The sequence below is a fragment of the Akebia trifoliata genome, chromosome 11, assembly GCF_017979445.1.
Source record: "Akebia trifoliata isolate Shusen 1 chromosome 11, ASM1797944v1, whole genome shotgun sequence".
Taxonomy (NCBI): domain Eukaryota; kingdom Viridiplantae; phylum Streptophyta; class Magnoliopsida; order Ranunculales; family Lardizabalaceae; genus Akebia; species Akebia trifoliata.
Genome location: NC_141385.1, coordinates 47,688,588 through 47,710,064, shown reverse-complemented (window position 1 = coordinate 47,710,064; position 21,477 = coordinate 47,688,588). Strand labels below are relative to the sequence as shown.

The 21,477-nt window shown below is 34.5% G+C and overlaps 1 protein-coding gene and 1 pseudogene across 1 annotated transcript; one reads left to right on the top strand and one right to left on the bottom strand.

Annotated features, from left to right (window-relative positions):
• Positions 1 to 425: 425 nt before the first annotated feature.
• LOC147392234 (E3 ubiquitin-protein ligase AIRP2-like) lies at positions 426 to 7,427 on the top strand. The gene is made up of 5 exons (XM_086458334.1): positions 426 to 811; positions 4,430 to 4,580; positions 4,668 to 4,734; positions 4,825 to 5,059; positions 6,813 to 7,427. Exons 1-5 carry the CDS (start codon positions 732 to 734, stop codon positions 7,021 to 7,023), a joined length of 744 nt encoding a protein of 247 aa, XP_086314460.1. The 5' UTR covers positions 426 to 731; the 3' UTR covers positions 7,024 to 7,427.
• A 6,536-nt stretch (positions 7,428 to 13,963) lies between these two features.
• On the bottom strand, positions 13,964 to 16,057 carry LOC147392233 (pentatricopeptide repeat-containing protein At2g21090 pseudogene; annotated as a pseudogene).
• Positions 16,058 to 21,477: the final 5,420 nt, after the last annotated feature.

Below are 21,477 nucleotides of genomic sequence, written 5' to 3'. Positions count from 1 at the left end.
TATTATATTATGATCAAAACTAAAGCTTATATCACTTCGCTTAAATATTATTCTTGGATAGAGATCTAAAATGACTAATGAAAAAAATACAAAAACCTTACCATTAAAACATGAAAATTAATTGACTAAATTTATTCTAGAAATATGTCATGTATTATTGGGATACGTATTTCACAGATTTTATATATATATTTCTAAATTTAGAAAGGATGTTTGACATTTTTAGATTTTATTCATAATAAATTTTTTGGAGAAGAAGTTTTTTTTATCTTCAATTTCAACATGATGATAAAATCCACATTTATTCTAAATTTTAGCATTGAAGGGCATTTCAGTTATTAGTTGCACTAAATAGGGGCAAATGTAGAGGTAATGGATATTTCCATCATCGCTGCGTGGAGGCAAAGCTACCGAAAGCGAAGGAAAAGTGGTAGCACAAAGGGTGAGTGGATAAGGGCGTCAAATATTTCGCAGCCCAACGTCGATCCATTTTGACGCTTTTCTTGACGCCTATGTGTCCACGTGGCGTCAAAAGAGTCCCTCTGTTTTTCGTCTTCGCTTTCTAAAACAGAGCAGATACGAGGAGCAAAGAACGAAGACGAAACACGCAAGCGAGCGAGCTAGGGTTTTGAAGAAGAATTAGGGTTTGTGGGGTAGAGATTGTTGGATGGTTTGTGTTTGATCTTCTCTGAAAGGGAGAGAGAGATAGAGAGAGAGAGAGAGGGAGGGAGATGTACCTTGCTTCCATGCGAAAATCTTTCAAGGATTCTCTGAAAGTTCTTGAAGCCGATATTCAGCATGCCAATACACTGTAAGTGTAGTGAGTTTTGATTTTCTTTTTCTTTTTTTCTTCGTTTTGATTCATGATCAGGGATGGTGATTTTGGTTTGAATTTGTGATTATAATTCAAAATTCGTCTTTCCGTACTTGAATTTGATTGATTCTTCTTTCTCGGTGCGCCTTTTTAGCTTTGGATTCTTGCTCTAAAATGGTGATCCTGGTTTAAATTTCCCCCCTTGGATACCTTTTCCCCCTCTCGGATGCTAGTTGAAATGGACGATTGTACCTAAAAGTTTGTTTTTTTAAGGTGTTAAATCAGTTTATATTTCGTTAAAATTTACTCGGAATGTTGTTTCTAGTATCAATTTCTGTGTTTTTTTTGGTCAACTCTTTGTTGGAACTTCTAGTTTTAGTTGACGGTTAATTTTTTTTTTTTTAATTATTTAATCGGTGTGAGATTAGTTGTTTTCATGCAGTCTCTGGTTCGAAATCTGTGTTTCAGTGGCGAGTTTGGGTTATAAACATTTACTCATCGTTATAGAGTTGCACTTTGTTTGGTGCAATTTGATAATATATTCTTGATCCCATTGAAATATTATTTAAAGAGGAGACAGCTTCTGCAATGTATGATTCCTTACTGCAAAGGCAGTTCTTGTCCTATTAGTACAATGCAATCATTCCTCAAAAGAAGAAATTGTGGATCGACAACTCAACATGTGATAAAAGATGATCGTGTATTAAAAACTCTACTGGTGATGAAAAAGGATCTTATTGATCGAATATCGAGATGGAAATATCAATGATCTGTCAAGAACTTGTTCAAAATTCTGTTTTATAAGTTGTATCTATAATCAGCTCCGTTAATAGATGACTGGTAATTGCCTTTTTAATGATGCGTGCATGTGAACACTCTGTTCCATTTTAAAAGTGGAGATAGAAATATCTTCAGGCTGTCAAGAAGTTGATGCTAACTTCCTGTCTAAATTCTGTTTTATAAGTTGTATCTGCACCCAGTTCTGTCTCATGAGATGATGGGTAATTTCCTTTTCAACAATGTGTGTGTGGGATTGTTTCACTAATTGCTCCATTCTGGTGTGGGTGTGTGTACTGGCCAACTATATAGCCATCATGTTTTGTCCTATATGGGTTAGAAGTTTTAGAATGGGCTGATTTTTGGCGAGGAGACTATATAGCCATCATGTTTTGTCCTATATGGGTTAGAAGTTTCAGAATGTGCTGATTTTTGAAACTTCTACCCCCAGTTTACAAGTTGACGAATCGTGGGCTGTCCATTTTTTTTTGTAGACCACTTTTAAAATGGGCAATGTCCATTTTTAAGTTTTCGACAGAAAAAGTTGAAATTCTGTCTTGCTTTAGAAATTATTATTCATTATGGACATATTTACCTGGTGTCCATGGAATCTATGGGTGACACAAGATGCTTTGTTGTGCAATGTCCTACTTCCAAGGAGCCACATTTTATGTATCTAATTTCAAAAGCCGGAAAGGGAGATGTTTGTTCTCAAATGAGTCAAGAAGTAGGATGAAAGAATTACTTTTCAAAAAAAAAAAAAAAAAGTAGGATGAAAGAATTATCTCTATGATGTGAGAAAATCTAAGGATCAGTCATAAGTTCAAAGGTAAACATTAATAGGAAAGTGCATCCCCTTTTATATTGTTTCTTCTTGTGCCAATCATCTTTTGGGCCTGTTTAGTTGCTAGTGCAAACTTGGACACAAGTTCGGGTGGTATTCAAACACACAAGACCCCAAAAGTAGCATCTCTTGTGCCAATGTGGCCAGCGTAGACGTTGTTCATTTTATGGATGAGTCAGTCACATGTGCAGTGTCCTTGTTCATATTGTGTATGGCATCATACTTGTGCATTGCATTGCATTACTTGAAATTTTAGATAGAGAAGGCAATGAAGCATTCCCCTTCTCGCTATGTGGTGAATTGTTGTTGGACTGAAACTTGCCAATTGAGATTCTGAAGTGGCAGATGCATGGACCCATTAGGGTCCACTATCCTAGCTTCCTCTTGTAACTTCACTTCTTAGAAGAGATTTGGGTTGTCACTTAAGAAAAGCTTTTTTAATGGAATACAATTAGCTTATGTTGTGCTACGTGCGGCAATTTTGATGAATAATACGAAAGAGAAAAACAAGAAAGAAATAAAAAATAAACACACAGATTTAACGTGGTTCGGCGATATGCCTTCATCCACAAAAACGAGAAATTGAATTTTCACTATATGTTAAATTAGAGTTACATCATAAGAATTTATAATAAACCCTAGTTGTACAATAGGTATTATAAAATTCCAATAATACCCCTATATCATACCGCGGGGGCGTTACCCCCGCACCCCCAACCTACAAAATTCATACCTGGCAAACATATGTTTTTAACAAATGCTGTCATTCATTCTGTTCCGTTCGGTATGTTATGCATTCCAAGGGGAGCAAGGAACGCAAAACTCTCCTCTCTCCACTCCAACATCTGCTTGTATTCTTTATATACGTGTTCCACTCAATATGAGCCACATACATCAACAACCTTACTAATGATTTTGTCTATAGAGACTTGAATACTATTATTAGAAAATATAAGAAATCACAAATAACAGTATGCGATGATATAGACTTATATGTGATTTTGTGGATTGGGGAAAAACTTTTTAGGAGTTTAGGGTTGTGTTACTTTGAAGATTTGTTGGGTGGGTAGGATTGGGTCTGTTGTATTGTTTTTGTGTTATGTTTTGGGTCTTGTCTATGGCCTATTCATCTTGACCATCCTTTTTTGGCATGAATAAGATTTTACTTATCAACAAAAAAAAGCTGCCTAGGTAGTGATGGTAATAAAAGAGGGCTTTGAAGTTGGCTTGTACCTTTGGTAAAACATTTCCACTTTTGAGGTGCCATGGATCGTGAAATAGAACAATGGTGGGGTCCACTTGTGGGGGATAAATGCCCCATCAGCTACAGACTATTCCTTTTCTCTCCCCCCTTCAACTTTGTCTTTACTCTCATCCTCCTCCACCCCCTCTTCATTTTCAATAATACCCCTCTAATTTTACTATCTTTCCTCTTTTACCCATTCAACCCTAGAGATTTTGTAATAATACCCCTCCAATTTTATTAGTTCTCCTCTTTTACCCCCTTAACCCAAGAGAGGATACATAAAGCAAAAATCGTACTAGTGAAGAAAACATAAAAGTGTTTTGCATGAAAATGATTGTAGTGTCTTTGCACTCACGAAATTTCTTGGATGAAAGAAGTGGAAGAGTGTGCAAGAGAGGACCTAGGTTTGGTAATGAGCAAGTGGATGTTGCCAAGGTACTTTTAATTGGAATATTTTAGAAAAGGGATCGGGAATGAGACTTTGGAGAGGAAGGGGAGAGGGGAATGGCAACTAGGCTAGAAGTTTCAGCAAATTAATATTTTTTAATAATTAATATATTATTAATATCTAAAAGAAGCAATGCTGGTTCATTTTAAATCTTCTTATTAGTTCATGTCAAAAAATCTCTCTTTCTTTGGCTTACAAGATTTCTTTCATTTTATCCCTTTTGATTATTTTTCTTCTTTGAATAGCTAAGGTACTCTTTCATTCTATTTTGTGAATCTAATCCTATAATGCAAAATGTAGGGCATCAGACTTTCCAGGGGATTATGATGGAGCCTGCCTCCAAATGAGAATGTCATACAGTCCTGCGGCACACTTGTTCCTTTTTCTTGTACAATGGACGGACTGTCACCTTGCTGGTTCCCTGGGACTGCTTAGAATCCTAATTTACAAGGTTGAAATCCATCTTTTCACATTATTTAGTTGCTAGGAACTTTAATCATGGATTTACCTGACCTAAGGATCTTGCTTTATGCTATAGGTTTATGTGGATGGCACAACGACCATGTCAACCCAGGAAAGAAAAGCAAGTATTAGGGAATTCTATGGTAAATTTTCAGGCTTAAACCAAACTATGATGTTCCACCTATGCAGGTCTTTGCGGCTCTTTTCTTACTTTGGCTGCTATTTTTGGGCAGCTGTAATTTTCCCCTCTTTACTTCAGCTTCAAGAAGGCATCACGGATATGGAAGATAAAAAGCAGAGGGCAGTATGTATTGAAAGGTACAGAAGAAGAGACGATGAAGAACGCAAACAATTTTCAGAAATTGATATTGAAAGAGAAGAAGAGTGTGGAATTTGCATGGAGATGAATAGCAAGATAGTGTTGCCCAATTGCAACCATGCTTTGTGCATGAAGTGCTATCGTGAATGGTACCCCTTACGCCTTTCTTTTCTCCTCCTCTTCCTCTCTACTCACTAGTAAACAATTTTTTTATTTTTTGGATAAAATGTTTGAAAGTGGGAAATTCCATGGAGAGGGTATTTTGCACATGTTCATTCACTTGGGAATGATGATGGTAACACCTTGAAAAAAGGAAACAAATTGGTTCTTTACGAGATAAGCCCATCCAAAAATGAGGCTTTCAAATATTTTACCCTCACACTGTCCTGAAGAATTTTATATGTTTGTTACTTCATTACATTATTTTTATGTTTAAGTTATGTTACTAGTTATGATTCTGATCTCATTAATTTGTAATTTATATGAATTATGATTTGCTTCTGCTCCTCGAATTATGGATACAGTCTTCTTTTTTAACATAAATATCCTTGTTATGTTACATTCACATATATTATTTTATTGTGCAATGATCACTTTTTAACTGCTATATTTTTATTACTGCATATACTCATTTGTTTTTCCTGAGCCAAACCATTGGGATGGTAGTATAGATGCTATGGTATTTGTTGCCTCACTGTTTTGACAATTTTGAGGGTAGTCAGTTGTTTCTGACCTGGAGTAAATGCTTATATGATGTTTCAGTTCCTTGAGATAATTCTTCAATTTTTTCAATGGGGTTCAGATGGTCATTGATATCCTTGAAATTTGCGCGATTTCTACCATCCAGCCAATCTTGTTTCTTTGAGCCCTTGGACTTACCTCAACCAGGTATTCAGGTGATGGTTTTGTAAAATTAGATTACTTGAAGGGAAAGGATCTATTCCTTGAAGATGGAAGGACTTCAAGTTGTTGGTTACTCATCAGGTTCCAAGTTGTAATATGACAAGCTCACAGTCTGAATACGAAAGAATGGACATATGTCGATGTTTGATGTTGATACAAAGTGTCAGATTGACCACCACGGCCCCCCCACATACCCGTTGTGTCCGCACATTGTAACTGGACAGTACATAATGGATGTTTTATCCTCGTCATGTACTTCATTCTGAATTGTGGAGCCTTGTTCATATATTGAAAGAATGTATTAGATATGTTGATATAATAGATAGGATGGGCAATACAAAACTAGAACTATGAAGAGAAGGTGTTGGAGCCCAAGGGCTTTAGAATGAGTAGAACCCAGACCAAGTACGGGGTGTAAATTTAGCATTGACACCTAGGAAGAGCAATGTCCGATTAAAAAATTAATGGTGTAGAAATCCTATGGAGCCACCATTTCATTATCTTGGGGTTATCATATATAATGATATAGAAATGAGGAAGATGCTGCCCATAGGATCAGAGCTGGATGGTTGAAGTGGGGGTGTGCTTCTAGAATACTATGTGATCGATCCATCACAATCAGATTAGAAGGAAAATATTAGAAGATGACAATAAGACTAGTTATGATTTATGGAGCTGAATGTTGGGCGTTCAAGAAGCATCATGTTAATAAATCGAGTGTATTAGAGATCTGGATTTTGATGTGGATGAGTGGAAATATTGGGAAAATTCAAACTAGAAATGAAGGCACTCGAGAATAGATAAGAGTAGCTTCAATAGGCAATAAGCTAAGAGAATTTCTACCGAGATGGTTTGAGAGGATAATTATGGACCACCCTATGCATTCTTGAAAAATCTTCTTTTGTTGTATTTAATCTTTTCTTGGACCCTTATAAGAAAAATCAATTCCATTTATTTATTTTATATTTGAGAATAATGTTTGGTTGACTCCTCTTTCAGGCATTCGAGATCACAGTCGTGCCCCTTCTGTCGTGACAGTCTCAAGAGGGTGAACTCGGGGGATCTCTGGGTCTTCACTGATAGCAGGGATGTTGTTGACATGGCAACATTGACAAGGGAGAACCTGAGGAGGCTCTTCATGTACATAGATAAGTTGCCTCTGATCATCCCAGATTCTGTTTTCGAAACCTATGATTGTCACGTAAAATAGATAAGTCTCAATAGGGCACAAACCCTGTCTTCCCTAATCTTCTGATTAGCGGTTCAAGTGGCTTATTAAGAGCCAAAATTTGCTTTTTTAAGTTGTTTAGATAGAAGAAGTCGATTAGAAGTGTTTCTTCCTGTTTCTGATCCAAGGAATCAAGCCTCGAGTTTATATAATGGGCTACTGAAGGCGAGGAAACCACATGGGAGGAGGGGTCTGTAAATTGTATTTAGGAACTGTGTACATGCTTGTACAGTTGGAGAGTTTGTCCCTAAGAGGTCTTAACATTCCTCCTTTCTTCTCAATTTACTCTAAAATATTGCACATTACCTTGGGTAGTAGTATAAGCCTTCTTTCAGGGATTGCCTGTGTTGTTACTCAAGTGAAGTCGTATTTTGTTTATGTTTTAATTCTTTTATTAGTGCAGTTATTCAATATATATATATTTTCAGATAAGTCGAATAAAATATAATTGGTATAAAGTAAATAGATATGCAAATTAACTATATTAGCTAGGGGTGTCAACGGGTGGTACCCATTTTACTAGAACTGAAACCTCAATCCCAGATCCTATTTTCAATAAGAATAGTGCTCAAGTGACCTCACAGAGGCTGGAACAAATCTTGATGGTTCCCATGCACTTTCATGTCAAGAAGTGGTATATGAGGTTCCAGCTTGAGGTCACTCCAGCATGACTCTTTCAATATTCAACTAGAGTCAGATCTAAAAGGATTCGAACCACCAAAAGGGGAACCAAATACCGTGTTTGGGGAACCAAATACCAAGGTTTTCGTATCCTTTAAAAGTTAATAGATGATACATAATTTTTTAATGTTTTCATATAAATTATTTATTTTAATTTAAAATGTTCATCTTTATTATAAAGAAAATAGATTCTAGTTTTTTTATTTTCTATTTATTATTATTATTATTATTATTATTATTATTTCTTTCAAAAGAAAAGAAGTTATATATATATATATATATATATGGGGGCGTTCAATGGCAAACTTTTTGGCAAAACATTTTTCAAAACATGAGTTAGAGGTTTTGGAATGGGCTGATTTTTGGTGAGGATGATCTCTACGGTGAGGAGATCGTCATCACCAAAAATCAGCCCATTCCAAAACTTCTAACCCCATCAAAAACAGTTTACAAAAAATGGACAGTTCACGATTTTTCAGCTTGTAAACATGGGTTAGAAGTTTTGGAATGGGCTGATTTTTGGTGATGATTATCTTCTCACCGTAGAGATCATCCTCACCAATTCCAAAACCTCTAACTCATGTTTTGAAAAATGTTTTGCCAAAAAGTTTGCCATTGAACGCCACCCATATATGTGTATATATATATATATATATATATATATATATATATATGGGAGGCGTTCGGAGCCAGTTGTTTTAACAAAAGAAACTCCATCGTTGGATTTAGAGGCGTTGGACGGTCGAGATTGAATTAATCGGCATATAAGTTAAGTTATTGATTTATGCTATTTTTACAGTGCCATCCCTCATTTTTGGGATTATTAGTGACACCTCCCTGGCACAATTATAACCTGAGAGTGAAAAAGAACAGATGAGAACTCTCTATTCTTTCTAACAGTCGAAACCTACCTCTCTCTCTCTCGCTCGCTCGCTCGCTCCACTGAAACCCAAGTTGGGGAACATGTTATATGTTGGTCAAGTTTCAACCATGCCCGACCAGGCTCTCCAAGCTCTCATTGACCATGGTACTGTATCAAGGACATTCTATCGGAGGCCAAAGGCATTTACAGCGCACTTGAAAAGTTGGGGATTGACTGGGATGAAGTTGTGACTCAACTTGAACTCGAAGGAGTGGATTCCTTCAAGAAGAGCTTTGATAGCCTACTTGTTACCCTGCAAGAGAAGGCAACCACCTTTTGTTGTTAACATTTTGAGTTCTATAACTCATTATCTCTCTCTGTGAGAGAGAGAGAGAGAGAGAGAGAGAGAGAGAGGTATTGTTGAAGATAACTAAGGGGTTGGGAGGGGCATTAACAAATGAAGGTTTATTATGCTTAAATGATTACGTAGCTCTTACTTTCTAATCGCCAGTTGGTATGTGGTTTGTGGTTTGTTCTGATATTTGGTGGTGCAATGGAAAAAAATGTTAGCTAATTATTGTTAAGGTCAGCATCATAATTGAAGCCTTATTTGAAAATTTTGGGTTGGCTTCAGAAATCTTTATACCCCATTTAATTCTATCCAAATCCAAATCTTCCGTCAATTTAAGTGTGTTCTTTCTGCTCTCACTACCATAAACCCATTCTCTCTCTCTCTCTCTCTCCCTTTTAGTGTATCTTGGTATCTTCATTTTTGCTCCCCAACTTGGGTTTCAACGGAGCAAGCGAGCGAGAGAGAAAGAGGTTTCAGCTGTTAGAGAGAACAGAGAGTTCTCGTCTGTTCTTTTTCACTCTCTGGTTATAATTGTGCCAGGGAGGTGGCACTAATAATATCAAAAATGAGGGATGGCGCTGTAAAAATAGCATAAATCTATAAGTTAACGTATATGCCGATTAATTCAATCTCGACCGTCCAACGCCTCTAAATCCAACGATAGAGCTTCTTTTGTTAAAATGACTGTTAAAATAGATGGCTCCGAACGCCTCCCTATATATATATATATATATATATATATATATATATATATATATATTACCATTGTATATAAATGTATATTTGCAATAATTTTATAACCCGTACCTACCCAATGACATCCCTAATATTACCATTGTATATATTATTATTATTATTAGGTATTTTGGGTGGGTAATGCAACCATTAGTTTGTAAATCATTTTTGATGGAAGTAAAAGTTTGGGTTGATTTTTTTGTTTTTAAGAGGACGATCTTCTCATCTAATAGATCATTCTCACCAAAAGTCGGTCCATTCCAGAATTTTTTAAGTCTATAGGACAACTTTATTTAGAACTTTGACTCTCTATATATATATCCTAAACTTTTAGTCCACAGAGAACGAAACACGTCGGAGATACATATATATGGGAATAGATCAAGGGATATATGAAAAAGCATATGTAAAAACAATGTAACATTAATAAAATTTTAAAATATGAGTTAGAAGTTTTGGATTGAGCTGATTTTTTGTGCGGATGATCTCTATGATAGAAAGATCATCAAGAAAAAAAATCAATCCAATCTGAAACTTCTAACCCCATTAAAAGTGATTTAGAATGTGAATTGTCGATTTTTTGTCAATTTTTGTCAATAATTTGTAAATCACTTTTGATAGATTTAAAAGTTTCAGATGGAGCTGATTTTTTATGAGGATGATCTTCTCATCATGGTGACCATCCTCGCAAAAAATCAGCTCAATTCAAAATCTTTAACCCATATTTTGAAAAATCATTGTTTTTATATATGTTTTTACATATGTCCCATGAACCGCCCCCTATCTATATATATATATATATATAAGGTCAGGATCCATGTATACATATATCTACTCATATATCTATAACGTGTTTTGTCCTATGTTGGCTAAAAGTTTAGGATTGAGTTGATTTTTGGTGAGGATGATCTCTATGACGAGGAGATCCTCCTCATAAAAAATCAGTTAGTTATAAAATTTTTAACCCCATATTTATGAGTTGAAGAATTGTGAACCGTCCATTTTTTGTAAATAATTTTTGATGAGGTTAAAAGTTTTGGAATGTACTGATTTTTGGTGAGGAGGATCTCTTCATCATAAAAAATCAGCTCAATCCAAAACTTTTAGCCCGCATAGGACAAAACATGTTGTAGATATGTGTTCATGGATCTTGTTCGTATATATAGATAGAAGTAGTATACAGTAGTTAACGTTGACAGTCAAAATTTGTCCTTTCAAAAGTACTTTACAAATTAAGGTAAAAAATCTAAGTGTTCATCATTCTAAATAACTTTTGATGGGATTATAAATTTCAGATTGGACTGATTTTTTCTGAAAATCATAGAGATCATCCTCACGAAAAATCAGTCGATTTTAAAACTTCTAACACAAATAAGAAAAAGATGTTGGCTCCTGACAGCTGAAGGGGACTTATATATATTTTGTTACAAACTCAATGAGTGGAACCAGGGGTTTGACATTCAAAAAAAAAAAAATCGGTTAACAAGATTGATTGGCAAAGATATAAATAATTCATTTCAGATCCAACTTAGAAAAATCTGGTCCAAAAATTCGGGCACCTTTTAACATCCAATACTATATATGCAATAAACATGTAATTTTTTTTTAATAAAAACATATAATTTAATAATTAAAAGTATTTAGCTTTTCTACTAAAGTTCATTAAAAGTAATTAGCTTTTCCATTAAAGTACGTCAACATGAATGGGTCAGGAGACTTGAAACTCTGCTTTCATCTTTTAAGGGAGTTCCATTCATTTCTTGCACCTATTGCATTGCAATTGGCTAAGATATCTCTCAATGCCTGTGATTATGGATGAGACTCGAATCGATGATTGAAATTGAGGCCAATTTTGATTTTGATTTTGATTTTTTAGCACTTCCCTTCTCCAACACACTTGAATTAATTAGAAATCAAATTCAATTACTCACGAATCAATAAAAGATCTTTCAATCAAATTCAATTGATGGTTGAAACACACATCCTGATGATACTTATCTCGAGGACAGTTTTAAATCGTTAGATTTTGTGTTTACATGGTCAAATTCTTGAACAACCCATAATGAAAATGCTCAATATCACTCTAATGAAATTGACTGTGTATCGACCCAACAAAAAACCTAGCTATTGAGGAATAGTGCGTCGAAAAGTGTTAAATCAACAATGTATGAACTATGAAGGTGCCTCACAAGGCAAAATGAGTTCCCATGATTAATTGTTCATTTTTCAAACTGGCATTCTTTTGTCTTTAAGTTCTTGTTTGCCAAATTGAGAGGGGCACAAGGAAGACAAGATTACAATAGAGAGCCGAAAGCCTAGACTAAAATGCAAAGAAGAGAGCCGGTTAGATTAAAACTCTGTCTAGGCCCACCCTATCTATCACCATATCTCTCTACCTCTTTGGGATTTCTATCTTTAATATTTCTTATAATTGGGAGTGAGATACTGCCCATCTTTTCTTTTCGTATAGAATATAGTATATTATTTCTATTTTCAGAATAAATTATGAATTTTTTTTTTTAAATAAATAAATTAAATGGAGGTATTGTTCGATTTGTGGGTAGTCATTATTTTTTTAAACAATTACAATGAAATCCAAAAATCTTGCTGAGCCAAAAAAAAAAAAAATTAATAACAAAATTTAATTAAATTTGATATTTCTATTTAAAGATTTGAAGTAGTTCATCTATTTTCCCAAAAAGTATTGGGGGTTGTGGATCTTCATATAGGTGGGCCAAATATTGAGAGGCGCCCCCATCGACCCTTGGGACCTCTACAGTTACTTGTAATAGTTTTGAGCGATTCAGATATCGCTACATCAATAAAACATTAAATCTAGACAATTTAAATTTGAGGGTTCAAGGACCTTTAGTTTTCAGAACCTTTGATTGTGGTTTTAATTTTATAGATTTTCCTTTTTTAAATTTGATCAAACTTGAGGATTTGGGTGCTATTGAATTTAAAAGTGATTGAGGGAACACAACGGAAAATTTTACTACAAACCATCCGCTTCCACCCAAAATGCCATGTGGCATTCGTGATTGGGTCCACGTGGAAATTAATGTCATTTTGAAGGATAGGACACTACCCATTTCCCTCATGTTTTCAGATTTGCCATCAACTAAAAATCCTAACCATAGAACAGTTCCTTGTCCTTATAAAACAAAGAGTATTTTAGAAACATCCCCCCTATAAAAATGGTGATATTAGGTTTACCCCCTTGACCGTAAGCCAATGTTGCCTTTTTCTTGATGATTTAAAAATAAAATTTTGAATTTTTCCAAAATGCTCTTTAAATGCTTAAATTACTAAATCAAAATTTGGTCTCTAAATCATCAAGAAGAAATAATGTTGACTTATGGTCAAGGTGGGTAAACCTAATCTTGCATTTTGCGAAGGGGTAAACCTAATATCACCAATTTTACAAAGGGGTGTTTCTAAAATACCCTAAAACGTGCACAGTTTGACATGGCAAGCGCAAAAAACCATAGATCTTTTTCTTCGAGATGCACAAGGAAAAAGATCTACAGTTTTGTGCACTTATCATGTCAACTGCATCATCACCGTGTACGTTTAGTTCGTCATTTTATCACTAGTCTAAGAGAAAGACTAATGATAGAATGACAGACTAAAAGGTACATAGTCTGCACGCAATTGACATGACAAGTGCACAGAATCATAGATCTTTTTCCTTGTGTATCCCAAAGAAAAAGATCTATGGTTCTATGCACTTGAGTCAACCACGTACAAACCACATATGTTTTTAGGGCATCATTTTTTCACGACTCTAAGAGAAGGGTCAGGCACATGTTAAAGTGCATAAATATTATTTCATCCCAACAGCTAAAACATGTCCCTGCCCAAAGAGACCTCTTTAATGAAGATGAGTTGTGCGAGGAGAAATCAGAGCTGCTTTTGGAATCTGTCATTTTACCTAATACGGGAAATGAGTATGAAGACCTATATTAACAAATTTTAGATTCATCCAACCTTGATTTTTGGATCTTATTTTAATTTAAATTTCAATGTTTTGTTTTCTCCTTTCAATGATGAACACAATCACTTGGAACAGTGGGAGTTGCACTGTTACAATACCAAATCCTAAAATTTAGAGACTGCCTTACAAATATAACACACATGAGAGAACACAGCTTTAACATTTTCTTAGCAAACATTTTACATTTTTTTCCCAAGAAATTGCTTTTCTAGGACTACCGGCAAACACGAGTAGCTTGAATTAATGCTTAGTGTTTCTCGTGCTTTTGTACAAGTTTACAGTTAAAAAGTCAAGATGAAGAGAAAGGTTGGGAATATTATCGATGAGACACCTTGATTGCCCATATGGCTCTAGATAACGATGAAATGGGGATCATGTTGACGACCCCAACATGTAGTGCAGAGATGATGATCCCGCTTAATACATATTCCTTCAAGTTATATTGAATGAAGACTCTATCCAACTACCTGCCTTTTGCTTTTTAGCTCCCATGTCCTTCATCATTGTCCTCAATTCAGTAACTTTGGTCCAAACTCCCTTGTCACCATGAATCTTTGACAACATCGAGTACACCGCAGGATGATCTTGTTCCAGCTTATACAATTCCTTCGCAGCAAACAAACCGAATTCCAAACTAGAATGCAAGCCACATGCACCAAGCAATGCACCCCACACAACAACATCGGGCTCAAATGGTATTATTCTAATCAATTTCTCCGCCTTTTCTAAATGACCCGCTCGCCCAAAAAGGTCTACCATGCATGCGTAATGCTCCTTCCCTGCTTGGATCCCGTATTTGCTCTCCATAGATTCGAAATACATCTCGCCTTCTTCAACCAAACCCCCACGTGCACATGCCGCCAACACGTTAACAAGTGTGATGTAATCCGGCTTAAAACCAATTTTCTTCATTCTTTCAAACTCCTCCAACGCTTTTGTTCCATACCCATGTATAGCATAACCTCCAATGATCGAATTCCAACATCCCAAGTTCTTCTTCGAAATTGACTCAAAAACCTTAACCGCTTCATTAATATCCCCACATTTTGCGTACATATCAACGAGGGAACTCAACAATATTGCATCGACCAACACACCAGATTTCAAGATGTTCGAATGGACTTGCTTCCCAAAGAGAAGAGAAGATGAACCTGCACAAGCGCTAACAATACTTGATAACGTAAATTGATTTGGTTGAACCCCTGATTTCCACATCATGACAAACAATTCTAATGCATCTATAAACTGATCATTTTGCTCGTACCCACTAATCATAACAGTCCAAGAGATCACATTCTTTTCATGCATTCTATCAAAATGAAAACGAGCTTCGTCGAGCTTATTATTGGAAATGTACCCACCAACCAAAGTAGTCCAAGAAACAATATTTCTCTCTGGCATCGTCTCGAAAGCTTCTCGACCCTCGGTCACACACCCCAAATTCATATAACCCAAGATCAATGCATTCCACGACGTGACATCTTTTACTGAAATCTCATCAAACACCTGAAGCAAACCAACACGACACCCTAAATTCGTGTAACCTCGCATCAAAGCTGATCCAACGAACACGCTCGAATCTAGAGCTAAATGAAGCACACAAGCATGAAATTGTGGAATTAAAAAACTAAAGTTTGTATCCGAAATCGCACTAATGGCCGTTGACAAGGTGAATTCAGTGGGTTTGAATCCAATTCTTCCCATTTGTATGAAATATCCAATGAAATTTTCTGGATCATTGATTCGTTGGAACCCCACCAACATTGTGTTCCATGAAATGACATCTCTTTTGGGCATTTTATCAAACAGTTTCTTTGCATCTTGGATTTGATGGTTTCTAGTGTACCCATTGATCATAGAATTCCATGAAACGATGTCTCGAGATTCGGGATGTTGATCAAACAGTTTTCGAGCATCGTTAATACGACCGTTACGGACGTATTCACTTATCATGCAGTTCAGGTTAATCGTTGAAATGCTAAGAACCCCTCTAATTTGCGCCAGGTGCATTACGGCTTTAACCTACGCTCAATCATAAAATCTTTTTCACCACCTAACAAATATTTATTAAAATATAAAAACTAGGGCTTTCGATGTATAGATCAGACTCAATTTTTGTTGTTTGTTGTTGTTGTTGTGTGTTTGTGTGTGTGTGTGTGTGTGTAAGGTATTTGTGGGGTGTTTGGAATTTTTCTTAACAATTTATCTAATTTGTGTGACATGAAGTTGAATTTCAGTGGATCGAATCGTGACATCAAGGTTATTTTGGATCAGACTCAAAATTTGATCTATTATAATTCAATAACTTCAAATATGGATCGAGGATTTGTATTCTAATAAGAATCTGATCCAATAACCTATAAGGGTTCAATCTATACTTATCAATTCGATGATAGGTTTGATTTGATTATTAGCAAATTGGTCCCAAATCAACCCTTACCCAGTTCTGACTCAATCCATTGACATCACTGTAAGAATGCGGTCGATGATTTGTTTACCAATAAGAATCAAATCTTGTAAACTTTTGGATCGAACATGTCCCAATGACCCAAACCGATGTTATAAGGTTGGATAATGTTGAAGTGACCTCAGACTAGAATCTCATATCGCACTTTTTGATGTGAAAGTATATGAGAATCATAGATGCTTTTCATGTCAAGACGCGCGATATGAATTTCCGACTCTTATCAAGTTTTAATAATTGTTCAACCCATACTTATGGAATTGATTATAGGTCCAATTTGGTTCTTAGTAGATTCCCAAATGGATCCAATCCGATCTAGATCCAATCCATAAACATCCCTATCAAAATATATAGTGGACCCAAAGAGTTGCCACCGGGCATTTTGGAGATAGTTTTTTTGGGAAAATTACTTAAAGGACCCTGGAGAAGGATTATTTCTAATTGATTCAAAGTTTTAGGACTTCTCTTAATAGTCCTTTTTAGTAATTTTTTTTATTTATTATTTTTAATTAATCCCTAACCTCATTCCCTACATTGCTTACGATTGAAACGTTGAATGTATTATAACCATTCGAAATCACCATTTTTATTAAAAAAAATGGATTTTTGACATCCCAATCGAGTCTCGGAGAATCCATCCAAATGTAAAGGGTTTGAGAAGGAACAAGAAATTTTTTTCAAGTATTTCAAAGACGTATGTCAAAAAAAGTAGGACTTTTTCAAAAAAAATTACTTCGTTTTTTGATGAAAAACAATTAAAGATGGTTCTTTTGATTTGAAATCATCTAGACAAGCCGTTATGTCAAATTTTTAGTCAATCTTTCCATCTATTTTAGTCGGAAAAACTCAAAAAGCAAAAAATGGGTGGGTTTTACCATCGTCAAGTTCACCAATTTTTTTATGTCGAGTTTGATATTTTTAAAAAATTATCGAATTCAATAATAAAAAATTTCGAACTTTATAATAAAAAGTCGTGAGCTCGACAATAATAAGGGGCTATTAAGAAATAAAAAAATATTTATTAAATGGACTATCAAGTTATCGACTAAAACTTAGGGACTATTTTGAAAGAATTCCCTCTGTCTGGATCCTTTAAGTAATTTTTTCTGTATATGGGTCCCTCTGGTTATTGATTGTGGCTGACAGAAATATGTATCAAGATTTCAATTTTTAGGGATAGAAAAACTATTATTGGACTCTTCTTTACTAACAGTCCTTTTTAAAGTTAGAATCACATTCATCATGTAATTTCAAATTAAAGCAAACATGATTAAAGTAGGTTCCAATTTTATTATCTGAATGTGACTTTTAGGATCTAAAATTATTGTGGGACCTGATAATGAAACCTGATTTGGCAAGCCTAAGAAAAGGTAGGCCACTTGCTTGGCCCATTAAAATGTTTATTTTTAGTATCAGAATTAAGTGAAGGTAAAATAAATAAATATGTTTGATGAAATAATCTAGCTTGACTAGAAAGCGCAGAGCGATTGTTCGAATCAATTGATATCATCATCAAAGCCTTATCCATTAAATTTGGGGTATGTTGAACAAATCTTGCCCCTCGAATCCATTATGATGAAATAGAGAAAAAAAATTAAAGGATCAGGATTGAGAAAAAAAAAAAAAAAAAACTACGAAATCGTGATTAGTGAAACATGAAATCCAATGAATGAGATTATCAAAGGATATGTCACATATCTTCTAAGAGTTGTGATAATCTGACGCCACCCTTTGACGTTTGCCCCCATCACAGAACCATAGATCATTTGCCTCATGATATACAAGAATCAGATTTATGATTCTATGTATTCCGAGGCAAATGAGTTACAGTGTTGTGATGGGGGCATATGTTAGAGGGGGTCAAAAAATCATTATTCGTCCTCGAATTATGTGTTTGATTTTGATCATTGAGTTTTGTGTTTTTAGTAGCTAGGATTTCATGTTTTTAGACCAATCTTTTGGAGACATTGATAGAGAGAATCGAGACCAATGACATCACAAATCTCAATGAATATTACATATTTTTGCATTTAAGTTTAGTCTAATAATATTTTTAGGAAAAGAATAAACACGCATTAACTATTAATTTCATAAAATAGTAACAAATTTTTATATGTATTTACTCTTTACTTTAGAAGTGAATTCTCGATATATATAAAATCAGGAGGGTTCAAGGGACAAAAGTTGTGACAACGATTTTTGACAAAAGTTGGAAGTTTTGAAATGAGTTGATTTTTTGTGGATCATCAATTATTTGTAAAGAATATTGATTTTCTGACTCCCCCTCTGACATACTCCCCTGGCATTGTATTTTCCTTGGGATACATAATTGCACACAATTACATGGATGTGCAATTGTGTATCCCAAGGAAAATCTATGGTTCTAAACATTGCCAAGTTAAGAAGAAAGGGCAGGGGAGTATGTCGGAGGGGGAGTCAGATTATCACGACTCATTTGTAAATCACTTTTGATGAGATTAAAAACTTTGTAATGGACTGACCACGAGATCATTCTTACAAAAAATCACTTTCGTGGATCACTAATTATATATATATATATATATAATCAGCCCATTCCAAAACTTGTAAACAAAAATCATTTTCACAATCTGTGTCCCTTGAACCGTCCTCTGGTATAATATATATTTATAAAATAAATGGTTTGTTTCAATTAAACAAAATTTTACTTAAACCTTAGATCATCTGATGTGTACATGTTAATGTCAAACGTATTAACTTTAACTAGTCAAATATCTCCAATGAACTTATTAAATTGTGTGTTAAACATGTTAGAAATTAAAATTCCTGATAACTGCTGTCAACCTTTTGGCTCGCAACATCAACATGTTAAACCTCATACCTAAAATTTAAAGAGTTGTTATTGACACACCAACTTTGCTAAGACCACACCAATTGTGTGCAATTCTTTGATGATTTATATAAGAATTGGAATGGCATTAGTAAAAGTTGGTGTGGCAACAATAGTTCTCAAAATTTAACATTTACATTGGAGTGGTGATCAAGTTTGCTTATTAGCATGTTAAAAGTGCCTACGTGATACCTTTTAAATAATATCTCCATTGGAGATGCTCTTAGCCTAATTAACTATATGAGAAAATCTCTCCACTGAATCACACGTGGCATATTTGAGAGGTATTCCAAATTTAGGCGGAAATATAGGGGTGCCAAATAAATTCAAAACGCCACGTGTCTTGTAATGAGTAAGATTTCATCAAAATTTTGATGCTTCCCATTTCCGCAATGAACGCAATCATGATCCATTATAATTCTTTGGTGGATCCCTCCCCAAATTTCTCTCTATTTAGAAGACGAGATCAGTCTTTACTTGACAAAGCTAAAGAACAAAGCAAGTAAGTGCAAAAGGGGGAAAAATAACGAAACCTTAACCCTAGAAATCGTAATTCTTCTTCTTCTGTTTCAGATGGAAATGGCGGGTTTTGAGAAGCAGTTCAAGGATAGAATGAAGGAGCTCACGTCCTTCTGCAAGAAAGGTGTGAAGATCGTTGGAGATTCTTGCAAGAAAGGATGGTACAAAGTCAAGCACATTAAGGGTTGATGATCTGATCTGATCTCAACGTAAGCCGTAATTCGTTTTAGGTTTTAATGTAGATCACAGATATCTTTCTTTTGGTCTACATTCAGATTACTTAATGTTTTATTTGTTTCTTCTTGTGGTTTGATGTTTGATGATCTATGAACCCTAATTTTGTTATCTGTTTGGGTTTCTCGATTTGATTGTAATAATTTTATTTCAATTTTTTCCTTATTTTTTTAGCTTCAATTTAGTGTAGATCTTGGGTTCATGATATGGAAACCAAGTAAAAAATATTTGTTTTGGTCTAATTATAAAAGAATCAGCCGCAACTAATTCTTTTGTAGGGGTGCAACTAGGGGTGTCAAATGGGTCAGTTCCGGTTCGGTTCCTAAGGTTCTTGGAACCAGAACCATTATATTTAGTTCGGTTCCAAAATAAATGGAACTGGACCCGTAAAAAATCATGGGTTCCCATCAGTTCCTGTTCTTAAGAATCGAATGAGAATTTTTTTTTTCAATTTATTATAAATATTTTTTCCTTTAAAAAAAATTTAACATTATCAACAAAATTATTAACTAGGTTATAATTTGTTATTTTAAAGATATAAATTAATGATTTTTTTTTTTAAATAAAATTTTTTTTTTGGAAGAAAACTCATTTTAAGCTTCAATCGATAATTTATATAAAAAATTGAAGAATTTTATATAACACACATGTGAAATGTAAAAAAAAATCTTAACTCATTTATATTATGAAAATAAGTGATAAAATAAATCGGTTCCGATTACCCGTTGGATAGAAACCTAACGGTTCTAATTCCATTTTAGACCTGGCTCGAATCGATTCTAATAAAAAGGGAACCGGAATTATATAACTGTTATTGGCAGCCCAACTTTTACTTATTACACCCCAATTAACAATAAAGAAGATAGGGCAAATTACCATTTCATGTGCTAATATGAAAAAAATTTCGAGTTTGGTATACTGTTCATTTTAATTCTCAAAACATGTTTTGAAGCGAGTTTGCTAATAGGTATTCAATTTTACAAGTGACAATCTCGCAAATATATTACTAGTAATCTTGCTGTTAAAAAATAAGGAAATTTAACGTTCAATTTACCAGCGAGACCGTCATTTTAAAATCAAGGATATTTTTCTTTAAATTTACTAGCCAGATCATCATATTTTATCAATGATTAGAATACCCACCATTGAACTCACTCAAAAACATTTTTTGTAAATTAAAATGAACAGTGTGTTGAAATTGAATTTTTTTCGAAAAATCTCAAGAAAATAAGTGAATGATTGAGATTAAATAAAAGTTGGAGTGTCAATAGAAGCTCTCTCATTTAAAAGGGGGGAGAGGGGGTTAGGATTTTATGAGCTTAATCATAATTGTAAAGAAGTAATGAGATCATTGGAACGTGTATTATAATGTTTTGTAATGTTGAGATAATAATTTGAGACAAACCTTAATTTGTAATGTTTGCAGAGTGTATTTTAATCTTTAATTTGGAGGAGGGGGATAAATAACTTAAGAAATTGGTGTGCAATAAGTTGAATTTGAGGTAACAATAGCAGCTCTCGAAAAAAACAGTATTTTTAAGTTGGAGTGCAATGGATTGAGAAGCGCTTTTCATGAATCACTCTCTACATTGCACCATCTGTGCTCCAATCACACATTAAACCCACTTTTTCTTCAAACAATTAGGCCATTTTCAATATAAAACAAATGAGTTTCTGGAGAAAAATTAAGGATGATCGCACTAACATCAAATATTGATGCATA